The sequence below is a fragment of the Prionailurus bengalensis genome, chromosome C1 (assembly GCF_016509475.1).
Source record: "Prionailurus bengalensis isolate Pbe53 chromosome C1, Fcat_Pben_1.1_paternal_pri, whole genome shotgun sequence".
NCBI classification, from domain to species: Eukaryota; Metazoa; Chordata; class Mammalia; order Carnivora; family Felidae; genus Prionailurus; species Prionailurus bengalensis.
In genome coordinates, this window is record NC_057345.1 from 16167561 (window position 1) to 16195252 (window position 27692).

General features: G+C 40.2%; 1 protein-coding gene across 3 annotated transcripts in view; it reads left to right on the forward strand.

Annotated features, from left to right (window-relative positions):
• Window positions 1-26416, forward strand: part of CDC42 (cell division cycle 42) — a 51511-nt gene extending 25095 nt beyond the window's left edge. For 2 of the 3 annotated variants that reach the window (XM_043574038.1, XM_043574039.1), the window contains exons 2-6: window positions 4095-4249; window positions 6577-6649; window positions 19521-19630; window positions 19755-19952; window positions 24858-26416. In XM_043574038.1, the coding sequence (XP_043429973.1) occupies window positions 4145-4249; window positions 6577-6649; window positions 19521-19630; window positions 19755-19952; window positions 24858-24947 (576 nt within the window). In that variant the 5' untranslated portion in view covers window positions 4095-4144 and the 3' untranslated portion in view covers window positions 24948-26416. Of the gene's footprint in view, window positions 1-4094; window positions 4250-6576; window positions 6650-19520; window positions 19631-19754; window positions 19953-23361 lie in introns of all 3 variants that reach the window. The other variant, XM_043574040.1, reaches the window with a different exon arrangement.
• Window positions 26417-27692: the final 1276 nt, after the last annotated feature.

Here is a 27692-nt window from a genome sequence, read left to right on the forward strand (position 1 = left end):
AATTTTTTTTTTTTTCAACGTTTATTTATTTTTGGGACAGAGAGAGACAGAGCATGAACGGGGGAGGGGCAGAGAGAGAGAGGGAGACACAGAATCGGAAACAGGCTCCAGGCTCTGAGCCATCAGCCCAGAGCCTGACGCGGGGCTCAAACTCATGGAGCGCAAGATCGTGACCTGGCTGAAGTCGGACGCTTAACCGACTGCGCCACCCAGGCGCCCCCCTTCTAGCTTTTTAGGCAGGACACACAAAGAAGGTCCCAGTTGGCTTGCCTGTTTCTCCTGCTGGGAGAGGAAAAGATACACACTTCTAAAAGTTCTCAAAGTAGTACTGTTTGTTTAATGATTGAGCCAAACTCTGTGCAGAGCACATCTCTGTTATATGGATCCATTACCTTCCATTGGAAAATCTTAAAGATCACCTTCAGAAAATTTGTCATTTAGGGGCACCTGGGTGACTTAGTTGGTTAAGCATCCATCCAACTCTTGGTTTCAGCTCAGGTCATGCATGATCTCATGGTTCCTTGAGTTCAAGCCTCCATGTTGGCAGTGTGGACCCTGCTTGGCATTCTCTCTTTCTCCTCTCTCTTCCCCTCCCTCTCCCGTGTGTGCTGTCTCTCTCAAAGTAAACTTCAAAAAAAAAATTTGTTATTAGTTTTCATGAATTTGTGCTTAATGCAGAGAGATTTATGAGCCTGTTTGAAATATTGCTACCTTTGTTCCGATACTTACATTGTAGATTTCTTGTACTACAAATTGTGTTGTAGTCATATGTTTTACTTTACAGTTGAAAGTTTTCTGGTGGCCATCATAAACTCATTTTTAACATTTTCTTATTCTTGCTGGTATCAGAGAAAGGTGCTGCATTTAATAGGTTGCCATAGAAAGAACCAATCTATCGTGTAATCTATTTGTGATGGGCTGCTCTGAAAATAGTTAATATAATACAAAAAAGCAATTCAGTGCAGATCAGATTTAAATTCTTTTTAAATACAGTTACTAATGAAAGCTCTTCTTTCCTTTGGAATGTTTTAGACCAGCTGCGACCTTCTCCGTCGCAGCTTGTGATAGTTGTGATTTAGCTCATGTGGCAGTCAGATTCATGGCTCTAATCATGGGAACTTCTTGTTCTCACTTTCTTCTTTCTTATTCCCTGGGAAATTTATGTATGTATATATGTAAGTATGTATATTTTTGAGGGAGGGGGGTGTGCGCAAGTTGGGGAGGGGCAGAGAGAGAGAGAGAAGGGAGATCGAGGTCCAAAGCGCGCTCTGCGTGGACACCAGCGACCCCGATGGTGGGGCTCAGACTCATGAACTGAGATAATGATGCTCAGCTGAGTGCCCCTCCCTAGGGAATCTTAATGAAAACTTCAAGAAACTTCCACTAGAAGTTTCAAGCTTATAAATGGCCTGTTGATTTTGTATTTGCTTGTTAGTATGGATTTTAAGTCTTAAAAGAGAATGCCAGCTATTGAATGAAGATGAGGAGCTTCATATTTAGGGATGACAATTCATTTGATTTCAACCACAATTAAAATTAAAATTTACTAAGAAAACCGCAGTTTTCTTAGATGTTTTTGAGACAAAGTCTCAAAAGTGGTCAGCTTTACTGTAAAGTTACTTGATAAATCTAGATATTACTAAATTAGTGATTCTGAGACATTTTCTCCCACATTTAACGCCTCTAAATTTAGGATGTACTTAAAAATCATTGGCTTCTTAGAGTCTGTGAAATATAGTAATTAGGATATCGGTTCTGCTGCTGTCACAGAGAAATTCAAAATACTAGGGACTTAATGAAAGAGAAGTTTCTTCCTTTCTTGTGTAAAAGTCCTGGAGGCAATCCAGGGCTGACCCTTCCTATTTTGTTACTCATCCTTAGCATCTCAGTTGTGTCTTGTGGTTCATCGTGGCTGCTTCAGCCGTCATTATCATGTCTGCATTCTAGCCTGCAGGCTGCAACAGGGAGACTGTGCCCCTTGGTATTAGGGCTAGTCTCGAAAGTTGCATCCATCAATCATTGCCACTCCCATTAATCACAGTGGTCACTTCGAGCTGCAAAGGAATTGAGGAAGTGTAGTCTTTTTACTGGAGACCATGTGCTTAATTAAAAATTCTATTACTAAAGAAGAAAGGAAGAATTGGCAGACCACTAGAAGTCTCTGCCACAGTGGTCAAATATTACTTTCTGCCAGTGTTTATGATTAAACTCTACATTAAAAAAAAATCTCCTGAGGGCACCTGGGTGGCCTAGTGGTTGAGCATCTGATTTCTGCTCAGGTCTTGGGATCCAGCCCCACGTTGAGCATGGAGCCTGCTTGGGAGTCTCTCTCCCTGTCTTTTCTGTCCTTCCCCCTGCTTGTGCATGCATGCAAATACACACACACACTGTCTGTCTGTCTGTCTGTCTCTGTCTCTCTCTCTCTCTTTCTCCCTCTCTCAAAAAAAAGATCACCCAGTAATAATGGTCAAGAGAAATAGAAGGTATTTGAGGACTGAACTTGAAATATATTTGTAGGCACCTGGAAAATAGTCTGTAGAGTGAACAGAACTCTCTGCTTACCTTTCCTTCACTGTCAATTGAAAAGAAATTCTACAGAAGACCTTATTTTTTTAGCAGAACATTATTCTTTTTTTCAGAGGTGGATTCAGGAACCATAAGATGATAGCTGTTTCTATTTCCTCTGCTTTATGTAAAAGACATTCTTTAGGAGTAATTCTCTGTAATTAGTACTCCCATGTGCTTGATTATTTTGATAAATCTTGATTTAGTTTAGGGATTAAGATCTTTAACTAGTAATGTTGTACTAGTATGACCGCTTTAGTGCATTATAGGGAAAAGAGAAGGAACAAGATAAAAGGAGGTTAAATAAAGATAAAGATCATCAGGAAGATTTTGATGAGGAATGGGAGAGTGTATATTTCCTGTAAGTTACTCCTTGTATACAGAGATGTTAACAGGCATTTGTAACTCATGATCAAGAGTTGTGATGCTTACTGCAGATGCATGGCATCCAACCCAGAGTTAGATGGTTCTGACGTTTTTGTGTTTAGTAAGGTGGCACCTCTAGCCAACAAGAAATTGCATCCCCTTCAGGATTATAATTGAAATAGGACTTTGTCTTAAAATGTAGGTATACAGGGCATGAAGTTTCTTTTTTATTCTCCCAGAAAGACTTAGAAGTTTTCATTGACTCTAAGATGTCATTTATCCTAATTTCTTAGGTGTCAAAATGTGGGGAAAAAAATGACTGGCAGTGATTTTAAGAAACTTTCAGTGAAGACATGTTCTGATTTTAGAGATGTTTAAATGTGAAAACAAGCATCTTGGAATTGATGAAATATAAATCTTTGGTACTTTTGTAATCGATAGCTTCTTAGAAAGGACTACAGTAAGAGAAGCTAAAGTAATTATATCTGTTTATAAGTCAGTATTCTGTAGAGTGATCGGACTCTTCATTATAAAAGTGTAGGTTTTGGCCTCTTCATGCCATGAATATTGAATTAGTAACTAGGCCACCTGGTGTTAAAATACGTGCTGAGACCGGGGATCATCCTGATCTTTGTTCAGTTCCTCGTTCTGCTCTTCTTTTACAAGGGGTTGGTGGTGATACTCTGTAGCTTGTTGGTTACAGCTCTAAGGTTGGATAAACGGACCATTCTTTAAAGCAGTGATTTCCTATTGCAGTCTGCCACATATCATGTTTATGCACACACATGTACGTGCATTTGTGTGCACATACAACTGAAGGAAAAATTTCACACAATCACACTTGTTGGCACACTCTACGTGGGACTCATTCTGAAATAGCCTCTTCTCTTTCATTATAGAAATAAATATGCTACTCTTTACACTACTTTGGATTTGAAAAAAACCCCACTTATATGGAAAACAAAGGGATCAGAGACTTAGAAATTTGACTCTTACTTATTACTGTGATTTTGAGCTAGTCACTGTTTCTCTTTTTAGGCTCTTTCGGCCATAGCAGTTGTGGTGCTGGTTCTGTTCTTGCTCCGAATGAGCAAACCTGTTGCTAGTTGAAGAAAAAAAAAATACACAACTACAAATGAAACAAATATTTTTCTTTTTTGTAGGTCATCATTGAATTTGAAATATTTAAAGTGGATACAAAACTGTTTCAGCAATGCAGACAATTAAGTGTGTTGTTGTGGGCGATGGTGCCGTTGGTAAAACCTGTCTCCTGATATCCTACACAACAAATAAATTTCCATCGGAGTATGTACCGACTGTAAGTATAAAGGCTTCCATCATCTGTTGGTGAAATACGTTCTCTTTTGATACCACTTGAAAACTGTGTGTACTCAAGATTTCTCTGTTGTCTGCCTTTGTGTCCTGTTTTTAAAGATCTTCTGATGGGTATGTTATATACACTTTAAAATTAATAGCTGAAAAAATCAGTGAAAATGCTGAAAAGGTGACACAGGGGTGTGCAAGAAGTTCTGGGAGGCAAAACTCCAATAGACAAGATTCTAAAGAGCAGTGGTCTCAGTTTGGGGAAGTATGCTCTGTATCTTGGAATGAAGTGACTTTCTTTTTGATAACTTGGCCAATGAGTAGTCAGTGCTTGGAGGTCTTCTGGGATGCTTTTTGGGGTCTTGTAACTTCAGAGAAAGTAGTATGTGTCTCCACTTACTCTCCTTAGAGGACAGAAGAGAATCTCACGGAGCTGTTGGCTTAGCAATAATGGAGCTGCAAACTGGTATTTAAGGGCAGAGAACTGTTTTGGTTATGAGGACATTAACAGAAGCCTTTTGGGTCCTCTCCCACAAATGTTTTTTATCAGCTCCTTAGAAGAGTAGAGGGAAAATGGGAATAATAAAGATCATGACGTGAGAGAGAAGAGTTAGAGTAATACTTGTGAAAGAATGTGTTTGGGGATCCAGTGTTTGTCCCAGGTTGGGTGACCCAACCCAGTGGTATAATTATGTTAAACACAGATTTTCCTTCGGTGGTGGGGGTGAGCGAGGGTTGGCCTGGCTTGGCAGTGACCACCTCTGTTAAGTGAGCTATTTTAGGGGTTATAAAGAACCTATGCGTGATTAATACGGGATTTGTTTGGAAGTAAAAGGGAAGAAAATGTCTGAATACTTCAGGTTAATCTTGAGAGACATGAGCATTGTTAAGAGGGTGAATGAATACAGGTTAAAGTTTTGGTAATTATGTTTAATAGAATTGACAACCTGTAATGTCCCGAGGTAGACACAATGATTGAGGTAGGTCAAGGCTGTAGGAAGAAATGTTAGGTTTCTTGGAATGGGAGAATTTGAAGGTATAATTAAATACAAAAATCATACTTTGGGGTTGGCCCATTTGGGGACATGGTAAGTAAAAGAAATTCTGAGATTGAGGGAGACTTTTAGGGGACTTTCAGAGATACATACCTCTTGTTTCAGAATGAGGGCAGCTATCAGAATTTTGGTGTTTCAGTGTCCATTAAAGTTATTTTCTTGTAAACACAGTTTCTGCGTCTGTTATGACTTTGGTCATGAAGTGTTCTATTTAAGAGGGGCTTTCATATATATGTGTTTCTGGATCTCTGGAAGAGAGTTAGGTATGACTTAAGAAAAATAACCTGTGTTGTTGGAGAGCTTAACCACATTCATTATATTTCCTAGTTCTTGTTATCAAGAACCAACTTTCCTTTAACTACCACCTCCCCTATGCCCTTGCTTCCACTCCTTTTTGCATTTCAACAATCCATTAAAACATCAACTGGAAAGTTAAGAGTTAGAAAAGAAGGGGTGATCTGAAAATGTAACATCCTTCTAGTTGGAAAGATTGATTTTTATTTGTCAATTCAGAGGAATCCATGAATTAGTGTTGGGTCTTTTCCCATTTATCACTATTACCTCCCATTTTCACAGATAATTTAGTACAACCAATATTAGTATATACGGAGTTTGTCATGGGTTGTACAGTCTGTTTGCAAATAAAAACATCTAGTCACAGAAGATCTCTTAGGTCATGTGGTTTGTACCCAGTAACATAAGTTTTATTCATGAAGTCTCAACAAATAATCTGCTAGCCCTTTCTTGGACATTTTCCTTGACCTTGAGGAAACCTTTATTTCTCTCTAATGGGCTTATTTACAACAACGTGCTTCTTGTCTTAAACCCTGAGAGGAAAAAAGATTATCATGGATCTAGGATATTTAAATTCTTGATCAAAATGAAATAGTCTATAAGAATTAATTTCTGAGAAATCAGAGTAAACATTAAGGTAAACTATAAACTTACTGTCTCAAAAATTGCAAATTGAACAGGATCGTTTTGTATAGCTAGAGGACTCTGTTTTTATGACACCTCTAGCCTTCCTGTGACTTTTAATCCAGGCTACTGGGGTAGAGTAGACATCCCAGAGTACATCCCGTCACTTTTTCCAAGAACCGTTTAGTTCGTGCAAGGGTTTGGTTGGCAAGATTGGTTACCTAAGAATCATATAGACTAAGAGAAGGGGAAGTCTCAGGAAGGAAATACTGCCTTTACTTAGGAGTTGTCCTGTCCCGTTTTGACCATCCTCTTGCATACTAACAATGTTGTATTTTTGTGTTTTTAGGTTTTTGACAACTATGCAGTCACAGTTATGATTGGTGGAGAGCCATATACTCTTGGACTTTTTGATACTGCAGGTGAAAACTTGATGTCTTTTATGTTTTGGTCTGTAACTATTAACGGTTGCTGGTTGTCTATCTTTTTTGGTGGACATTTTTGGAACCTAGCTTATTAGCAAACCACTTGCCTTTTGTTAATAGTTAGCAGGATTGAATATTGTGATGGTTGATGCTTGATTCAAGGGACAGTCCCAGACCTGGAATGGCAAATAGGAGTTTGGAGTTCCCTGGGTGGATGGTGTGGAGAGAGAGAGTAGGGCAAGAGCAGGGTACATTAGGCAAGCTGTATTATCAACCTCTGAAATTTGAAGGCATATTTAGGATTTTTGTCTGTATAATATGCAGATAAGATAGCTTCTTATAGAGATAGCTTGTTATTGTTTACTGTATCTGAAAATACTTTGAAGTTGAGCCAATATGTAGCTCACGATATTGACGTGGTTAGCTTTTTAAATTAAAGGAATAAATTGCTTTCTTTCTTTAGTATACCCAATTCCTCAGTGTTATTCTTTTTTTAAATTATTATTTTAATTTTATTTTTAAAATGTTTTTTAATGTTAATTTTTTTTTTTTTTTTTTTTTTTTTTTTTTACGTTTATGTGTTTATTTTGAGAGAGCACAAGCAGGCCAGGGGCAGAGAGAGAGGGAGAGAGAAAGAATCCCAAGCAGGCTCCATGCTCAGCTTGGAGCCTCATGTAGGGCTCGATCTCACAAACTGTGAGATCATGACCTGAGCCAAATCAAGAATCAGATGCTTAACCAACTGAGCCACACAGGAGCTCCTGTTTCCTCTTTGTTTCAACAGTAGCTGCACATCTTAATTTCTGACTTCTGTCTCTGTAGTCTCTGTTGTTATCAGCTTAGTTAGCCAAAGAGAAATTTCAGAAAGGTAACCTTATATTTAGGAATTTTGAGTGCTTTGCTTTTTTTTTTTTTTTAAGTTTTAATTATTTATTTTTGAGAGAAAGAGCATGTGCGCAAGCGGGGGAGGGGAGACAGGGAAGGGGACAGAGGATCCGAAGCGGGCTCTGTGCGGGCAGCAGAGAGCCCGATGTAGGGCTCGAACCCAGGAACTGTGAGATCATGTCCTGAGCCTAAGGCAGACACTTAACAGACTGAGCCACCCAGGCGCCCCTCGGTGCTTCGCTTTTTGAGTTACGCTCTCCCTGCCTGCCCGCTGACCTACTGCTCTTAAGGGGTATCTTGTACTGCTCACTTTGAGGGACTGTCTAGATTTAGTTGGGAGGGTGAAATGGAGACACCGTAGTAAGCAGTTCAGTTTCGAGATCAGTGGCTTTCTGTGGTGTTTTAGACCTTTAAAATGTTTACAAATTAAAAATTGTATGAGTAATGGTATACTGGAGGAAACTTGGAAATAATAGAAAAAATAAAATAATGACCCATATCTCATGATAGGTGAGGAAATTTTCTGTTTATATTGCCATTGGTGGCAATATGCATGCAGAAAAAAGATAATTTTTGGCTCCTTGGGGTTGAAAATTAGTTTAAAATTTTATTTTCAAATTTCAGATCAGTATTTTTTTGTTTTTACCTTTAGCGAAGTATAATACAATAGAATTCAGTCACTTTAAGTGTTTGATTAATTTTGCTGACTGTATAGTTATGTAACCTCCACCATAATCAAGGTCCATCACCTACAAAATTTCCTTATGCTCTATAACAGTCAGTCCCCTCTTGATCTGGCCCCAGGCAGCCACAGATCTGCTTTCTGTCACTCGGGTAATATGTAGTCTTTTGTGTTTGACTTCTTTGCTTAGCATAATGTTTTTGAGGTTCATCTATCTGTATCAATTTTTAATTGGCTGAGTAGTATCCATATTGTGAATATAGCACAATTTGGTTATCAATTTACAAGTTGATGGATGTTTGGGTTCCAGTTTTAAGCTATCTTTTAATCAGTTTAATTTGCCTGACCTGACAAGTGAAACATTCCCAAGTTTTTACATACATAACTTCAATAAACCTGATAACTTGTGATTTCCTGTATTTATGTTTTAGCTTATCACAGCTCACTTGCCCTTCCTCCCTCCCTCCCTCCCTCTCTCCCTCCCTCCCTCCCTTCCTTCCTTCCTTCCTTCCTCTCTCTCTCTCTCTCTCTCTCTCTCTCTCTCTCTCTCTCTCTCAGGGAGCATGCACATGCCTGTTGGGGAGGCACAGGGGGAGAGGGAAAGAGAATCTTTAAGCCATGTGAGGCTTGATCTCATGATTGTGAGATCATGACCTGAGCTGAAATCAAGAGTCAGACGCTTAACAGACTGAGCCACTCAGGCATCCCATAAACAGCATTATTTATAACCTTATAAACAACATTTTTCAACCAAAAAATCCCAAGGTTAAGACCAGTTATAGACCAATTATACACTTTAAACAGGAATCAGAGAACAAATCTATCATGTTCTTTCTTTATTTTTAATTAGGCTGCATGTCCAGCATGGAACCCGGCACGGGGCTTGAACTCACAACCCTGAGATCAAGACCTGAGTTGAGATCCAGAGTCGAACACTTAACCGAGTGAGCCACCCAGGTGTCCTATCATGTCCTTTAATATGGCAGATTATTTTATGTACTGTAGGCACTGGGTGTTAAATATAGATTATTCCTAAATGTAACTGAAAATTAACAGTAATAGTATTTGACTTATTTCATCTTTATATTAGATTCTGAGTCTTTCTGAGGGTTAAAAAAAATTCACTAAGGAAATGATTTTTACCATCCCAGGCAAGTTGTGGGTTTCCAACTTCACTGTTAAGGTCACTTTAAGCTGGAGAGAGAGAGAGAGAGAGAGAGAGAGAGAGAGAGAGAGAGAGAGAGAGAGAGTGTGTGTGTGTGTGTGTGTGTGTGTGTGTGTGTGTGTGTGTGTGTTTGGACAGACATTGGAGACTTGGGGTTGTAGGCATCCACAATGAGTCTCTGTCTTTGACACGCTTAAGAGGAGACTTGCTATTCTTCTGCAGAGGCCTTAATCTTAGAGTCCCTGTTCCTGATTCTAGTCATGCCATTAGCTTAGTTTTCTTTCTTCTAAAGTTTTGATCACCATGAGATGCACTTTGACTTCCTTTAACTGTTTGATTACATTTAATCTGCTGACTTTTGGTCATTTTGTTCTCAATTAAAAAAAATTTTTTTTATTAAAAAAAAATTTTTTTTTTAATGTTTATTTTTTTGAGACAGAGAGAGACAGAGCATGAACAGGGGAGGGTCAGAGAGAGGGAGACACAGAATATGAAACAGGCTCCAGGCTCTGAGCTGTCAGCACAGAGCCTGATGCGGGGCTCGAACTCACGGACCGCGAGATCATGACCTGAGCCGAAGTCGGCCGCTTAACCGACTGAGCCACCCAGGTGCCCCTGTTCTCAGTTTTTTTAATAGCATTCCTATCTCACCTCTGGCTACAATTCTCTAAGTGTGAAACAAAAAGTGACAAAGGAGAACTGTAGTTCTCATACAGAGTCTGTAAACAAAGCTAATGGGTGATGTATAAGGGGCTTGGGAGGTACTGGGGTGCACCTCTTACAGATATATTTAATACCATCTGAGGTTAGAGATAGGGGGACGCCTGGCTAGCTTAGTTGGTGGAGCACGTGACTCTTGATCTCGGGGTCGTGAGTTCAAGCCTCAGGTTGGGGTAGAGCCTTACTTTAAAAAAAAAAAAAAGATGAGAGACAGAGCTCTCTCTCTCTGTCTCACAGCTTTTATTTCTGTCTCTGTGGTTACAACACTAAATTCTTGTTTATGAGTTCCCCTCACAGTTGTTTTCTCCTGTTTTTTCTTCACATGTTGTACTGTTGTGTATTTTTTTCTATATTTAGCTTTTTTTTACTTAACGTGTTTATATCATATGCTCCTTCCCATGTTGAATAATCCTCACCCCACTGTCATTTCCTTTCTGTGTCAGCATTTAACATTTTACTCTTTATTACAAAGATGCAGGCTTTACTTATTATAGGAAAAAATAATAAAAATATAGACAAACAAAAGGAGAAAATGAAAAAGCATCTGTATTCAGAGACAGTCACGTCTTAGTGTGTGTCCTAAGCAGAGCTCTTCCTGCATAGTCATTGTATTTATACATAAGGAAAAGGGATACTATTGTTTTTTTTCTCCCTCTCTGTACCTTCCTTTTTCTCTTACAACAATATGGTGACATCTCTCAATGTTGTACTTGTATGTCATAGTCCTCACGGTGACACAGTAGTCTGTTGTGTGGCAGATCACAGCACAGTTTAGTTTCTCTGTTATGTTTGCGATCCATTTGCAGTATTTTATATTAAGGCCTTTTCCTGGTCAAACATTTTTGTATTTTGACACCCATTCTTCTTTGTCACTTTTTTCCTAATTCAATTTTAGACTTACAGAAAAGTTGCTAGTAGCAAAAACACCTTTACCAGTTTCAGCAGTTCTTAATGATTTGTGACTTTCTCTCCCTCTATGAATAATGTTTTTCTTTCTTTTTTTTTTTTTAATGTTTATTTATTTTTGAGAGAGATAGAGCATGAGCGGGTGAGGAGCAGAGAGAAAGGGATACACAGAATCTGAAGCAGGCTCCGGGTTCTAGGCTTTCAGCACAGAACCTGACATGGGACTCAAACTCATGAACCATGAGATCATGACCGAGTGAAGTCGGATGTTTAACCGGCTGAGCCACCCAGGCGCCCCTTGTTTTTATTTCTAAGCCATTTGAGAGTAGGTGGCATACATCATGCCCTTTTGCTTTTCAGTGCTTCAGTGTACGTATTTCTTAAGAGCAAGGATATTCTCTTATGGTATACTTACCAAATTCAGGAAATGTAACATTCTATATAACATTTAAAATTTTAATAAGCAGTCAATGCCTAATAATGGCCTTATAGCACGTTCTGATCTAGCATCATATATTGCATGTAGTGGTTACTTTCTTTAGTATGGAACTTCAGCCCTTCACGCCATCGGCATTTTTGAAGGAAACAGGCCGGTTCTTTTATTTTTTTTATTTTTTTATTTTTTTTTATTTTTTTTATTTTATTTTATTTATTTTTTTTTTAATTATTTTTTTTTTTTCTGAAATTTATTGACAAATTGGTTTCCATACAACACCCAGTGCTCATCCCAAAAGGTGCCCTCCTCAATACCCATCCCCCACCCTCTCCTCCCTCCCACCCCCCATCAACCCTCAGTTTGTTCTCAGTTTTTAACAGTCTCTTATGCTTTGGCTCTCTCCCATTCTAACCTCTTTTTTTTTTTTTTTCCTTCCCCTCCCCCATGGGTTCCTGTTAAGTTTCTCAGGATCCACATAAGAGTGAGACCATATGGTATCTGTCTTTCTCTGTATGGCTTATTTCACTTAGCATCACACTCTCCAGTTCCATCCACGTTGCTACAAAAGGCCATATTTCATTTTTTCTCATTGCCATGTAATATTCCATTGTGTATATAAACCACAATTTCTTTATCCATTCATCAGTTGATGGACATTTAGGCTCTTTCCATAATTTGGCTATTGTTGAGAGTGCTGCTATGAACATTGGGGTACAAGTGGCCCTATGCATCAGTGCTCCTGTATCCCTTGGATAAATTCCTAGCAGTGCTATTGCTGGGTCATAGGGTAGGTCTATTTTTAATTTTCTGAGGAACCTCCACACTGCTTTCCAGAGCGGCTGCACCAATTTGCATTCCCACCAACAGTGCAAGAGGGTTCCCGTTTCTCCACATCCTCTCCAGCATCTATAGTCTCCTGATTTGTTCATTTTGGCCACTCTGACTGGCGTGAGGTGATACCTTAGTGTGGTTTTGATTTGTATTTCCCTGATAAGGAGCGACGCTGAACATCTTTTCATGTGCCTGTTGGCCATCCGGATGTCTTCTTTAGAGAAGTGTCTATTCATGTTTTCTGCCCATTTCTTCACTGGGTTATTTGTTTTTCGGGTGTGGAGTTTGGTGAGCTCTTTATAGATTTTGGATACTAGCCCTTTGTCCGATATGTCATTTGCGAATATCTTTTCCCATTCCGTTGGTTGCCTTTTAGTTTTGTTGGTTGTTTCCTTTGCTGTGCAGAAGCTTTTTATCTTCATCAGGTCCCAGTAATTCACTTTTGCTTTTAATTCCCTTCAGGCCGGTTCTTTTATATAACGTTTCTCAGTTTGAGTTTGCCCATTTCCTTACGAGTGGATTCAGAATATGCATTTTTGGTTGGAATACCAAATGAGTAATGTTGTGTCTGTCCTAAAGTATTACTTTTTTTTTTTAAAGTAATTTTGATCATTTGGTCAAGGTGCCCAGTTTTTCTACCATATGTTTAGAATTTTTCTTTTTGTAGTTGGTAATTGGTGAGAAGACACTTGAAAACCATGTGAATATTCTGGTCTTATTACAGAGCCTCTCTCTAGATTTAATAATCATTGACAATTCTTGCCAGAGCCAGTTTTTCCTACGGTGGTTGCAAAGTGGGAGCGTAAGTGTGTTCCTTGCTGTGGAGGTCTGGCCAGAGAGGAGACGGCGCACGCAGATGTGACGCGGTGCAGAATCTGGTCCTGAGAATCGGTCGTCCGCTGGGGGAAAGCAGCAGTGTATTGCCTCTGGATGATGAGTTTTTGGTGACACCCTCAGTTCAGACCGACTCTAGGAGTCCTCTTGGCCTTCACCAGTTCCCTGTTTTCCTCTCCTTTCCTTCTGTAGTCCGAAGCTTGGTTCCTAGAAAGGGTTTCAGTACGTTTTGTCATCTTCAGTCCTAAACTACACATAAAATAGTTTCAGACTTGCTGTATACCACACCACTGTGGAAAACAAGTGTTCAGGATTTGCTTGCAGTTCTTTTTTTCTTATTCTGATAGCAGACAAAGTTTTCTGTTCAGAAGCTACTTGGATTTGTACCCTGCCCCTCTTTAGTGTGCTTATGTTATCTGGAATTCCTTTGTCAGTTTGATTTGTTTATCTTTACATTAAATTTTACATTGTTTTTCCACATCCCCATTTATTTTATTTTTATATACAATGTTTATAATTGTTTTCTTAGGTTCAGTTTTCAGGGAAGATCTCTTCACTTTTGAACGTTAATCATTGTAATTCTATTAGTCATTTCAGGCATTACCATGAAAAAGAGAAAGCTTGGGCTTTGATGCTAGATAGAGCAGTTAGCTAGACAGCTGGCAAGTTTCTTGACTGGATCTTAATTACCTTGAAATGTAAACTGTTTAAATTTGTTTCCTCTTAGAGGTTCTGTGAGACTGAATGATAAATAATCAATTTTAAAAAGTGTAGGGGCACCTGGGTGGCTCAGGTGGTTAAGCGTCCGACTTCAGCTCAGGCCGTGATCTCACGGTTCGTGAGTTCGAGCCCCGCGTTGGGTTCTGTGCTGACAGCCCAGAGCCTGGAGCCTGCTTTGGATGCCGTGTCTCTTTCTCTCTCTCTGCCCCTCCCCTGCTCGTGCGCGTGCGCGCGCACTCTCTCTCTCTCTCTCTCTCTCTCTCCCCCTCTCAATAAATGAACATTAAAAAAATACTTAAAAAGTGTATACATATACATGTAAACTTGGGAGCTGTATATTTATGGTTCATACACTTTGTATATTAAAAAAATCAGAATAGTGACTTGGATGTTTTTGGCGCAGAGCTAATATTTTTCTCTTTGTTTAGCAGATGAATAATACTCAGAACAAGTCAGAGTAGTTTGATCTGGTTTAGCTGATTCTGTGTTTTTGTTTTGTTTTGTTTTGTTTTTAAATAAACTCCTTTCTAGGGCGCCTGGGTGGCTCAGTCGGTTAAGTGTCTGACTTTTGATTTCGGCTCAGGTCATGATCTCACGGTTCCTGAGTTTGAGCCTTGAATCAGGCTCTGCGCTCACAGTGGTGGAGCCTGCTTGGGATTCTGTCTCCCTCTCTCTCTACCTCTCTCCTGTGTGCATGCGTTCTCTCTCAAAATAAATAAATAAACTTAAAAAATATATATAAACAAACTCCTTTCTTTCATTGAGGCATTTTCTAGTATCTGAAAGCTTTCTGCACTTACTGATTAATTACATCAGCAGGAAGACTGTGCTCTCCACAGAGATTTGTATAGACTTCTCGGTCTCTAGTTTAGTGCCATTACGGAATCTTCGGAGGGCCGTTTTGACTAAAATTTGAGTTTTTAGTAAATTTTGCATTAACATGCAATAGTCTAGATTTTTGCAGATGATATACATAAAATGGTAGGAATCTCAGGTTCCAGGGTGTCCCCATTTATTTTCAGATTTTTTTTTTGTTTTCCAGCAGATGTTCTAAAATTATTTAGGAATGGGCCCCATGTCACAGATGAGGCAGGATCATTAAATGTCATTAAATTTTGAATAATCAGTTGGAGAAAAAAATGTTGAGGTTTGAATCTGTAGTGGTGAATACTGTGAAATGTTTAATTTGCTTTCTTGTGTTTATAGTGTCCTGCTGGAGCTCTCTAAAAATGTTGCTTTTGGCAGTAAATTCTTATTTTTCATACCATGAGATTCTTTCAGACTTTCATATAGGTCAGAATCTTCAGTGCAAACCGAGTTAATTTCTCTTGAATTTAAAATTTTAATAGGAGATTCTAAGCAAGAGAAAGATCAGCAATCCATGTGAGATGTATCCCTGCTTTTTGGCAAGTGTTGGAAATTAAGCAGTGAGCTGGTGTGGTGTTAGAGTAGGTATAATTTAAGACTTGTAGTCAGAACCTGACTTACACATAGAGTGAAATTTTCTTTAAAAAATGTTTTTTTGATCTTTATTTTTGAGAGCGAGAGAGAGAGAGAGGGAGAGGGAGAGAGGGAGAGAGAGGGGAACAGAGGGAGAGAGAGACACAGAATCCGAAGTAGGCTCCAGGCTCTGAGCTGTCAGCACAGAGTCCGATGCAGGGCTTGAACTCACAAACTGCAAGTTCATGACCTGAGCCAGAGTTGGATGCTCAACTGACTGATCCACCCCAGGCGCACCCCAAGAGTGAAATTTTCTTGATCATGTTGTGTATCTTAAAGGATGCTGAATGATAACTTTGTCTCTGTGGAGTGCATTATAGTTATTTGTGACATACTGAGAGGATACAGGATACATTTTAGCTGGATAAATGATGCTTGGATAGTGAAAGATCTTGCTCATCTTAAGGGATCCTATTCATTGTGTTTCCTTAATTGTAGCACTTGTGGGAGAAGTAGAGGTAAGGTAGCCTACTTTTTGTTTATTGGACAGTTTCATTTCTGATTTTTTTTTTTTTTTTTTTTTTTTTTGCTCTTGGGGAAGGGAAGAGAAAGATATGTAGCTTTGAAGGCATACCACAAATAAACGGACTGACCAACACTGCTTTGGACCCAGTATTCAAAAAGAATGGGTATATTTGTTACAATCCATCTGAGCAGAAGGTTGGTTACACATAACACATGTAGTGTAGCACATTGGAAATTCATGTAGATGCTCTTATTGGTGCTCAGGAATATAGAGTTGGATCTATATATTTTTTAATGTTTATTTATTTTGAGAGAGAGAGTGAGAGAGTGTGCATGAGCAGGGGAGGGGCGGAGAGAGAGGGAGAGAGAGAATTCCAAATGGGCTCCCCACTGTCGGCGCAGAGCCACATGTGGGGCTTGATGTCACAAACTGAGATCATGACCTGAGGTGAAATCAAGAGTCAGATGCTTAACTGAGCCACCCAGGCGCACCTTTTTTTTTTTTTTTTTTTTAAATCCGAACTTACACGGATTGATTACAGTGGCTGCATGACTAAAAATGAAGCCGTTTTTAGTCTTTGCTAGACTTAATTTTTTTGAAATATATTCATTCCATTTGAATAGGGAATAGAGCTAAGGAAAGGTGTATGAATAGCTGTACTTTTTTATTTATTTTTTAATGTTTATTTTTGACAGAGAGAGAGACAGAGCATGAGCGGGGGAGGGGCAGAGAGCGAGGGAGACACAGAATCTGAAACAGGCTCCAGGCTCCGAGCTGTCAGCACAGAGCCCGACGCGGGGCTCGAACTCACGGACCGCGAGATCATGACCTGAGCTGAAGTTGAATGCTTAACTGACTGAGCCACCCAGGCGCCCCTGTACTTTTTTTTTTTTTTTTTAAACAAGACTTGGCTAATTGTTTTGTCTTATTTTTTAAATTTATTTTTTGTTTTGTTGTTTTATTGGAGCTTTGATATGCGATGTGTCAAAGCTCCAGCCAGTGTTAAAAGCTAAGGCAGTTTAGATAGAATTAAGGAGTTTGCTGATTTTGTTTTAAGCCCATTCTTTTCTTTTTAAAGCGTTTCCATGTCTGTAATTTTATATTATACATTGTAATTTAAGAAGTGAAAATTACACTTCTAAGTGCATACCTTTAAAGCCTTTGCTTCTGACCCTAGCAAATTGTTACTCAGTATTCAGTAAATAGACATGCTAATGGTGATTTTATTTATTTGTAACCTCCTCCCTTTTCCCTTTTTGCTTAAGCTTCATTTAATCTCTGTATTGTCCTGAAGATACCTTTATTGTCTACTCACAGTGTATTGCTTTCTCAAGTGGCAATAGCAGTAATATCTTTAATTATTATGTTTTAGCTACCCTAAATTCTTGTCTTCTCTCTTAATGGTGGCAGAAACAAAAAAAGTTTTTACTGGCATACAGAATATTTAACTTCCTTCCCCCCTCCCTCCCCTTAAAAATGTTTTCATTGTGGTAAAATATCCATAATATAGAATTTATTGTTTTAACCATTTTTAAGTTCATTGGCCACTAAGTACTTAAATGTTCTTTTAATACACAGGATTGCTGGGGCACCTGGGTGGCCCAGTCGGTTAAGTGTTTTGATTTCAGCTTAGGTCATGACCTCATGGCTTGAGGGTTCGAGCCCCGTGTGCCCCTGTGCTGGCAGTTCAGAGCCTGGAGCCTGCTTCGGATTCTGTGTCTCCCTCTCTCTCTGCCCCTCCCTGCTCATGCACTCATTCTCTGTCTCTCTCTCAAAAATAAATAAACGTTAAAAAAAAATTAAAACAACAACAACACAGGATTGCTGTAGCTCATTTTAAAATTTATTTATTTACTTATTTATTTTTGAGAGACAAAGAGAGAGACAGCAAGACAGCATGTGAACAGGGAAGGAGCAGAGAGAGAGAGAGAGACAGACAGACACAGAATGCGAAGCAGGCTCCAGGCTCCAAGCTGTCAGTACAGAGCCTGACGCGGGGCTCAAACTCACGAACTGTGAGATCATGACCTGAGCCGAAGTGGGACGCTTAACCCACTGAGCCACCCAGATGCCCCTGCTGTAGCTCATTTTAGAAATTGGAATATTAAACCCAGTCTGGCAACTCCTCCCCTCCCTTCAGTTTTGGAAATGTGTATAGGTGTTTTTAAAAACTTTTTATCTAGAAATAATTTTTAAGCCTGCAGAACAGTTGTATAAATAGTACCAGGAGCCTCCTTTAACCAGGTTTACAATTAGCTTTTTTGCCCTATTTGCTTTATTCTCTTTCAATGTAGTATGCACATGAATTGTTTTTCCCTGAATTTTTTGAGAGTAAGTTGCATACACATAGCCATTTAGTCTTGAATAAGTATGTACTTCCTAAGAACGGAGATATTCTTGTATAATAGTAAATAGCTCCTGGAGATTTAACATTGATACAGTACTTGAATCCAACATCTATCTATATTCCAACTTTGTTAGTTGAGCTGAGTCCAGTGTTTTTTGCTTTCAGTAATGGATCATGTATTGCATTTAGTTGTCATGTCTTTCTCGTTTCTTAATTTGGATCAGTTCTTCAGCCTTTTTGGTCTTTAATGGCATTATTTTTATAGAATACAGGCCCATCCCTCTCCTCCCCTTATAAAATGTTCCTCACTTTTGAGTTTGGTCTGTGTTTCCTCATGATTAGGTTCAGATTATGCAGTTTTGGTTGGAATAGTCCATTCGTGATGTGTCTTTCTCAGGATCTACATCTAGGGGCACACAGTATTCATCTGCTACTCATTGGTGTTGGTAATTTTAATGACTCAGTCAAGGTGATGTCCAGTTTCTTCACAAGATAGTTCTCTTTTTCCCCTTGCAGTTTATCAGCAGTGATTAAGACCATAAAAATATTCTCTTTTCAACTGGATTTTTCTCATGTAGATTTTGCCTTCACTGATTCTTGCTGAGTTATCTTTTCTGGGTGTTCTCAGTTTCACATGATGGTCTTAACACGTTAACTAAGCCTGTGAGCGTGCTTTGGTGAATTTTGTCTTCTGGGTTTCACTGAGATTTTTGTTTCCTTAGATGGTTTCACTGTGATTCTTTTTCTTTTTTTCTTTTTTTTTAAGTTTATTCATTTCGAGAGAGAGAGAGAGAGAGAGCGCGCGCGCGCAACCGAGCGGGGGATGGGCAGAGAGAGAGAGAGAGGGAGAGAGAGAATCCCAAGTAGGCTCCGCACTGTCAGCACGGAGCCTGACACAGGGCTTGAACCCACAAAACATGAGATCATGCCCAGAGCTGAAACCAAGAGTTGGATGCTTAACCGACTGAGCCACCCAGGCGCCCCTCAATGTGATTATTTCTTAACCAGATTTGAGTAGGATTGATTTTAACCATTCCTGTAGCAACAGTTTTTTTTTTTTTCCTTTATTACATCGTTGTTGGGTTGCTAATGGACTCATAGACTGAAAACTACAGATTGGTAATAAACACACCTAATGTATAATGAATTCATTGTTGTTCTCAGGGCTTGAAATATTAAATAGAATTAGCTGAGTAAGAATGTTCATCAAATATTATTTTACAAAAACCATACATTTTATTAGATCAGTAAGTTGCTTTCTCAGTAATGGTCAGTGTACTGTTAGCCGCATGCTTAATCTTTTGACCGACTTGTGATTTTGAAATTATGAGGACACCAAGATTCAGTTGCTGACTTCTCCAATTTCCCCCACCCAGGGCAAGAGGATTATGACAGATTACGACCGCTGAGTTATCCACAAACAGATGTATTTCTAGTCTGTTTTTCAGTGGTCTCTCCATCCTCATTTGAAAATGTGAAGGAGAAGGTGAGTTGGTCAGATTTTCTTGCCCTGAAAAAGGTGGTCACAGAACTTCTGTTGAGTTGTCCTGAATAGCTTTACAGGCTTGTGGATTAATGCAGGTGTATTTTTTAAAATACCTTTCCTCTAGTGGGTGCCTGAGATAACTCACCACTGTCCAAAGACTCCTTTCTTGCTTGTTGGGACCCAAATTGATCTCCGAGATGACCCCTCTACGATTGAGAAACTTGCCAAGAACAAACAGAAGCCTATCACTCCAGAGACTGCTGAAAAGCTGGCCCGTGACCTGAAGGCGGTCAAGTATGTGGAGTGTTCTGCACTCACACAGGTGAGGACTGTGCCATCCCCATGTTTGTGTACAGTTGGGTCGTTTCTGAGCATTAGGATTTGGGGGTTATTTTTAACAGTGGTCTGCAGTGCTTACGAAAGCTGCCCAGGTCCCATTAGGACCAGCTTCCCAGTGCATGTTCTTTTGCTAGAGGTTCTGTGTTTATGGAGAGAAGTGTTAATCTCTCAGTGAAACTCTTGTGTTGGTGAGCTTCCATACTGTACTGAATCATTTGTAGTGGTCAGGGATTGTGTTAAAAAAAAAAACAATTTTATGGGAAAGTTCCAGGTTAGCACAGACTTACAAGAGAGGATATGAATGATTTTTCCCCCCAGACACTTAAATTTTTATCTAAATGTATTTGATCTTTTCTCGTCACAATTCTGACCATTGACGCTACAGTTTCTGGGGTAGTTCAACTGACATAGGGAATTAATCATAATAATTGAGACTTTCATGTCAGAGAAAGCTGCCTCGGCTATTTTTCAAGCATGTGTTGTAGGGAGTCCGTGCTTTTTTTTAGTTTATTTATTGATTTTGAGAGAGAGAGAAAGAACAAGTGGGGAAGAGGCAGAGAGAGAGAGAGAGAGAGAGAGAAGGAGAGAGAGAATCCCTAGCAGGCTCTGTGCCGCAAGCGCAGAGCCTGATGGGGGGCTCCATCCTGCGAACCGTGAGATCGTGACCTGAGTCGAGACCAAGAGCCAAACGCTTAACCAACTGAGCCACCCAGGCGCCCTAGTTGTTCTTAGGTTTTTAGAGACATTCCATCCTCATGTGGTCCTCTTGGTCCCTCTCTTGTCCCTGTCTGAATAATTTAACCGGAGCTACTCTCCTAGTTTGATGGGATGCATCAGATTCTGAGGGTGGGGAGTGGTGCTAGAATATTTAGAGTGAGAGTTGCGACTGGCCTGTGCGCTTTCGCCTTCCCCACCTTCGAGGTGTGCCTGACCAGCCGTCCCTTCTGAGTACTGTTCTGGAGGCAGAGGGAGAGGTTGCGGAGATAGCACAGAACTCTTAAATTCTGGTGGTGCTGGTGCTTTGACATCGGAACAGGGGGCAGATGTGTCTCATTAAAATAGGGCAGGGCTGAAGAGGCTTATTGTAATTACGTTAAGTCCAGTTACGTTTATCATGCTTACATTTGTAGGATTGCGCTTTCTGTCAAGTTTTTAAAAAAGCACTCTGTAACTGAGGCAAATGACCTATAGAATTGCTTATTATGCATGTCCTTAGGCATTTAGTATGGATGGCCTGGACATAATTTAATAATCTCCAATTCAGTGCTAGTTTGGATATTTAAAGATAAAATTGTTACGCTTAGCTGGATGTTCCACAGGATAGTTTCAAGGTCAAAAATCATTCTCCCAAACCCAGTTTTCGTTGGCGGTTCAGTTCTTTTAAAGTCAGAAGATTTTACCTTCCCTCACATGTAGCACCGACTGAAATTTAAAAAACAAAAAAAGCCTGATGCTTCTGTGTTTTGATACCATCAGAAAAGTGTGTGTGTGTGTGTGTGTGTGTGTGTGTGTGTGTGTGTGTGTGTGTTGGGCAAGGATCTATGTGGAACATGTGTGTCAGGTTATAACTAACTCTATATGCATCATTTGCATACCCCTGTTCTCTAAATATGGGTTGCTTTTGGGGAGAAATGGAGGTAAATAGACCATGTGGACTCCACTCTAGGTCACTGGTGGAGTTTATTTTAAAGAATTGGATGCTTCCATCTAAGATTTTTTACACTATGAACAAGTTTATATAATAAGTCTGCAGACAGTAGGAATTTGAAAAGGCCTTAGCAACTCCATTTTTTTTACCAGATTTTGAAGATTGGAGAAGTCAAAAGAGAAGATAGAAAATGGGGTGTCTGGTTGTGTTTGGGAGATAAGAGCTCAGGACTCCAGATTCTATTTGTTGGTTCCTCTAAGACTGACCTCTTCATGTAATCAGATAGTGGGTAAAGCAAAAATTAGTTTTGTTTTGTAGGGGGTTAGTTGATGTTGTCAATAAGCAAGAAAGGATTTGCTTTTTGGGAAGGGGTGCCCTAGTTTCTCATGGATGTTCTCCTCTTTTCTCCCTTATAAAATGCATTGCCCTTTCTACCCTCCCTGTTTCCTTTTGTATGTGACCGTCAGAGTTTGCTCTGAGACATGTAGAAAGAATTTCATAGGAACTTTACTTTTGTTGACCGTGCCTACTTTGTCAAAGACCTGGAAGAACACTTTTAAACCTCTTTGCTTCTTTTTAAGTACTTCATGTTCTCATTCTTTTTCTGTACCTCATGGAGTGTGTGGGTGCCAGTCCTCTGGGATGCCTAGGGTGGGGTGGAAATACCTGGGGTAGGCCGGGGCTGGCACTCGTTACTGGAGCTGTGTTCCGGGGTTTGGAGAAATTTTTATTTGGGATCCAACCGACTTAAAGAACACGTGAAACCTCTTTGGGTGGTAAACCTGTGGCTTCAGATTTAGGTGAGTTTAGGTGAGTCTAGACCTGGGCCCAAGGTACCAACCATTGCCGCTGAGTCACACTGTCACGTTGGAGTTCTGCCTGAGGTGTAAGTGTATTTCTGCGTCTTAATCCCTGTATATCTGAGAGTGTTCTTTGTTTTCACTCCATGCGTTATGCTCTGATACCCATGCAGACATCTTAAAGCATTGGACTGCTTGCTGAAACTCATTCTAGACCCCGTTCTTTGTTTTCCTATGACTTGGGTGGTGGTTACTTGCTCTAATAACATTACTGAATAACTGAGGTGTATGCTGTTTCTAGAGTCTGTTCTTTAAATTTCTCCCAGTTGGTCCTGTTGAACAATTAAATACACCCTTTCTGAATGCCTGAACCTTACTGTTCTGGGAAACCGATTTACTCTGAAATCCTGATTAATCCCATCCAGATAAGTCATTGAATCTAGAAACATGTAGCATGCCTGTGCGTCTGCCGTTCGTGTCCTTCAGTTATTCAGGGGCTGAATTCACAGAAGCCTGAAACCGTATTAGATTTGGTTCCAGAATGTGTGTGTCCTTCTCATTGGAAATACTGGGGAATTCTTCAAGGCTTACTTATCCAGTGCACCCCGTCTTTTGTTTACATATGCGTTTTTCTCTCCTGGCGTTTTCATTAACACGTTGTAAGATTCGATTTCAAAGCGTGATTGTTTTAGAAGTCAACATCTAACATCTCCCTAAAAATTGCTTTCTTGCTTGGTTAACCTTTTTTAAAATGTAAGGAGTTCCTATTTAGTTACCTACTCTCCTATTAATGGGCTTAAGGTTTAGCTTCGTGGCAGTTATTTTTCTCAAGGCGCATTGCTTCTGTGAATTCAGCCCATTTAATCCGGACTGCTATTGTATCTGCTAGTCTTTCTAATCCTCTAACCTGGCTGCTATTCTCTCTCCTCCCCTCTGTCTTGTAGAGAGGTCTGAAGAATGTGTTTGATGAGGCTATCCTAGCTGCCCTCGAGCCTCCGGAAACTCAACCCAAAAGGAAGTGCTGTATATTCTAAACTGTTTTCTCCTTCCCCTCTTTGCTGCTGCTTCCTGTCCCACTACTGTAGAAAGAGCATTTAAAAACAAAGGAATAAAACCATCCTGTTTGAAAGCCTCTGCGTCTTTGTACTCACCACCTGAGAGCAACCTCTGTATTAGTTTTTGATCAAGAATGCAATATCTTATAGAATATTTTTTGTGATTAGTAGTCAAGTTGGACTTGCTTAACTTTCTGCTTCTTGAGTTGCCTGATGCTTAGAGCTTTTTGGTTTGGAATACTATTGCAAAAGGGAACTTGGTCTGGCATTAAGAATGTTCTCTTGGAAAAAATAAGAAGAGTTTTAACACTTCTTAGTTCTAGATGGAGAAAATAACACAAACATCATTTTACTCTTATGATCGATTGTAATTGTACTTGCATGACAAACTATGGAAAAAGGGTGGCCTACTAGTAGAGTGTAACGGGGAAGGGAGGATTCTCGTCTGGTTTTCCTTTGTGCAGTGAAACTTTGTGTTGCTATCGCTTTGGCTGTCTGTGCTGTAGTGGAGTATTTGTCAGTCTGGGGTGGGAAAGGTATTAATGTATCTGCTACTGCTTTATGAAACCATTTGTTACACTATCTTTTAAGAATGGCATCCATTTTAACAGTTGACTTAAGGTTTGTTAATGTTGAGATGTAAAGCTGCCACCTTTATATTTTCCTGCTTCTGATTTTATTGTTGTGAGGGAAACATACAATTGTGGTTGCCTTCAAATTTTGAAATTAAAAATATACAATTGTTTGTATAAATGCCTGATGAAGCTTTATTCCTGTTGCACCGACTGGTTCTAGTTTTACATATGTATCAGGTGCCCACATTTTGCTTCCTTAGCCCCCTGGCTCTGTCCGATTGGTGGGATACAGGGAGTTCAGAGTGAATGTCTTTGACGCAGCCGCAGTAGCCGCTCTCCCTCCATCCCTGCCTGCGCCCTCCATGTAACAAGGATGCCGCTGCCCACTGCCCACTGCCAGCCCTCGCAGTCCTGGTCCATGCTCCGCTGTTTCATTGGGATGCAGAGCTGCTTCACTCGTGTTTATGTGAAATGTTGTAGCGGCATATTACACAGCTCACATTGAATGAGCAAATGACACATGTGGCTTGTTTGCTTCTCGTGACATACATTGGTCTGCAGAAAGCTTTCCCAAAGGACCACTGTCTCATTCATGAATATCTGCTCCTCTGCTCCTGAATTGCTGGATCCTTCCAGTGTCCTGCCTGGACAAAACTTGGTGAAGTGGGGGGGTTGTGTGGAGATTCAGGGTTGTTTTTAACGTTTCGTTCTTTGCCAACTCTCGGGGCTTTGAATGTTTGTAACTTGATCTTTGGCTTCAGTATACTGAAAATCAGACTGCCCCTTTTTTTTCTTTCTGCCCCTTTTCAGAAAGGCCTAAAGAATGTATTTGACGAAGCGATATTGGCTGCCCTGGAGCCTCCAGAACCGAAGAAGACCCGCAGGTGTGTGCTGCTATGAACATCTCCAGAGCCCTTTCCGCACAGCTGGTGTCAGCGTCGTACTAAAAGCAATGTTAAATCAAACTAAAGATTGAAAATTAAAATTCGTTTTTGCAATAATGACAAATGCCCTGCACCTACCCACATGCACTCGTGTGAGACAAGGCCCGTAGGTATGGTCCCCGTCCCCCTCTCAGTACTAGTTAATTTGAGTAATTGTGTATTGTCAGAAAAGCGGTTAGTACTAGTTTTTGTTCTGTCGTTTCAAAAAAAAAAATTTTTTTTTTTTGTTTTGTTTTGTTTTTGTTTAAAAGCAAGGCATGCTTGTGATGACTCTGTAACAGACTAATTTGGGCTGTTGAAGCTGCTCCCGGGGCTCCATCCACTCTGGAGAATAATCCGGGACATTTAGGGGTTTTGGTTTTGTTTTTGTTCTTTTTGTTTTTGTTTTTTTCTTTTTTTGGGGGGGGGAGTGTGTGTGGGGTTTGTTTTTATTTAGTCATGTTTTTTAAATTCAGTAACCATTGGACAGCCCTTAAGGGGAGGAGGATGGATTGACTCCACATTCCACTTCCTAGATCTAGTTTAGAACACTTGTCCCCCACCTGGTGCTCTTAGGAAGGAGTATAGTAAATGCCTCATTTAATAACATACTCCTTTTTGAAAGTTGCCTTTCTCTCCACCCTTGAGTAGGTCTAGTACTTGATGAAACTCATGAAAGCGGGTGGAACCTGTCTTGCCCCTCCTCTTTTCTAGGATGCACTCTATATGTGACTGTGACTTTCAAGGAAATTTGTTTGCCATTTGCTGATTTTTTTTTTTTTGAAGTTAATTTCTAACTTCGTTCACTGATAAATGAAGAAAAGTATTGCACCTTTTGAAATACACCAAATGGATTGAGTACCTAATTAAAAAACGTTTTTTTCCCTGTCAGTCATTGTCTTACATGCTTAGCGTAGATGTCCAGCTTAATAGCGTATGATACGGTGTTCCTAGAACACAGCCGGAGACCTGGTAGATCGAGGAAGTGTGAGGGGTGGTGCTAGAAGACAGATGTCTGTGGAATGATGCGCATCCTCTTTCAGGTTGGAGGATGGAGACAGACCTGCTTCATGAAGAAGCTGGGGGTGCGGGTGGGGGTGGGGAGGACATTTAACAACGTGGGGACCAGTCAGGGGAATCCCCTTATTTCTGTTTCGCATACGAGGAACCCTAGAGTAGCTAGTTAAGGCTCTCTAGTTTAGTAAAAAAAAAAAAAAATCATGGAGTCTTATGAAGACTCTTCATAAGTGTTAATGGGGATTTTATCTGCTTATTTTGGTTGCAGTTCCCAATTTTTAAAAATGTTTAGGTAATCTTCTCCGCCTCCCCCAAATCCTAATTCTTGTAGATTCATTAGTGTCGAACCAATGCTTTCACATGTCTCAATTCTTTGTACATGCGTTCTTTTCAGATGTATTAAACAAACAAAAAACCCTTCACAAGCCAGCCTGGGGGTTGTTCTTTTCCCTCCGCCTCTTTTTAGATACTTAGGAGCGGGAACTGGACTCTTAGTAACATCAGTTTCTAACAAATTATGGGATGAGATTTTAAAGTTTTATTTATTGATTTTTATGTACTTTTTAAAATTTCCTTTCTGGCCTTCAGGTCGGTGCCTTCTACCCTGAGTTTGGCAGGTGCCCTGCAGACTCCTTCTCTTTAAAACCAAGTGGGTGCATAGCGGTCCTTAGCGAGGGTGACGCTCAGGAAGCCCACCGCTCATGTTGTCGGGAGGGAATGGCAGCACACCTGTCCCTCATCCGTCGGTTAATTGGGAAGCAGCCAGTTTTCTTCCCAAGTTTTCCGTTTTAGTGCTTTTCAGACCTTGTTAACTTACTGGAGTGCACCTTGAGCAGTGAGTATTTAAAAGCCTTCCGTGTATTTCTAGAATGCGGCCAAGTTGGAGAACCCATTGCTCCTAGATTGTTACCCAAACTGCTTCCATCAGATTCCAGATTCTGTACTGTGAATCTTTTTTTTTTTTTTTTTAATTTTTAATGTTTTTTTTTTTTTGAGAGAGAGACAGAGACAGAGAGAGACAGTGCAAGTGAGGGAGGGGCAGAGAGAGAGGGAGACACAGAATCTGAAGCAGGCTCCAGGCTCTGAGCTGTCAGCACAGGGCCCGGCATGGGGCTCAAACTCAAGAACTGTGAGATCATGACCTGAGCCAAAGTCAGACGCTCAACCGACTGAGCCACCCAGGCGTCCCTGTACTGTGAATCTTAACATGGGACACATTTTCTTTAAGTGATAGGAATGATTCATTACTTTAAGGGCGTTCTGCTGAACTGTATGAGAATCTTCGGAACTAAGAGCTGTTAGTAAAGTGTAACCTCGTTTTGGTAGTCTTCTAAGTGAAGTCATGTTTGGCTTGATTCCATGCTCTTCTGGAGCTAGGCTGGGTGGGTTGGCTGGGAAGGGCTAGGAAGAGGCGGGTCTAAGCTTTACTGTTTTAACCAACGTGTCGTACTTACTCCATGTCGACCATGCTAGGGAGAGGGACCTGGATCGTGCTCTGAGACCCTAGGGAGCAGGGACTGTATGTCTCTTGTTCTTAGTACAGTGGCATATAGATCCATCCTGAAAATTGCTGTATCCCTGGCTGAGAGTAGTGTTTGACATATGAGAGATGGCTTTAAAAATAGTCATTGGATGGTACACGATTTCATAAAGGAATGAGTGAATGAAATAAAGCAGCTCATGTAGTTGTGTCAGTGAAATATCT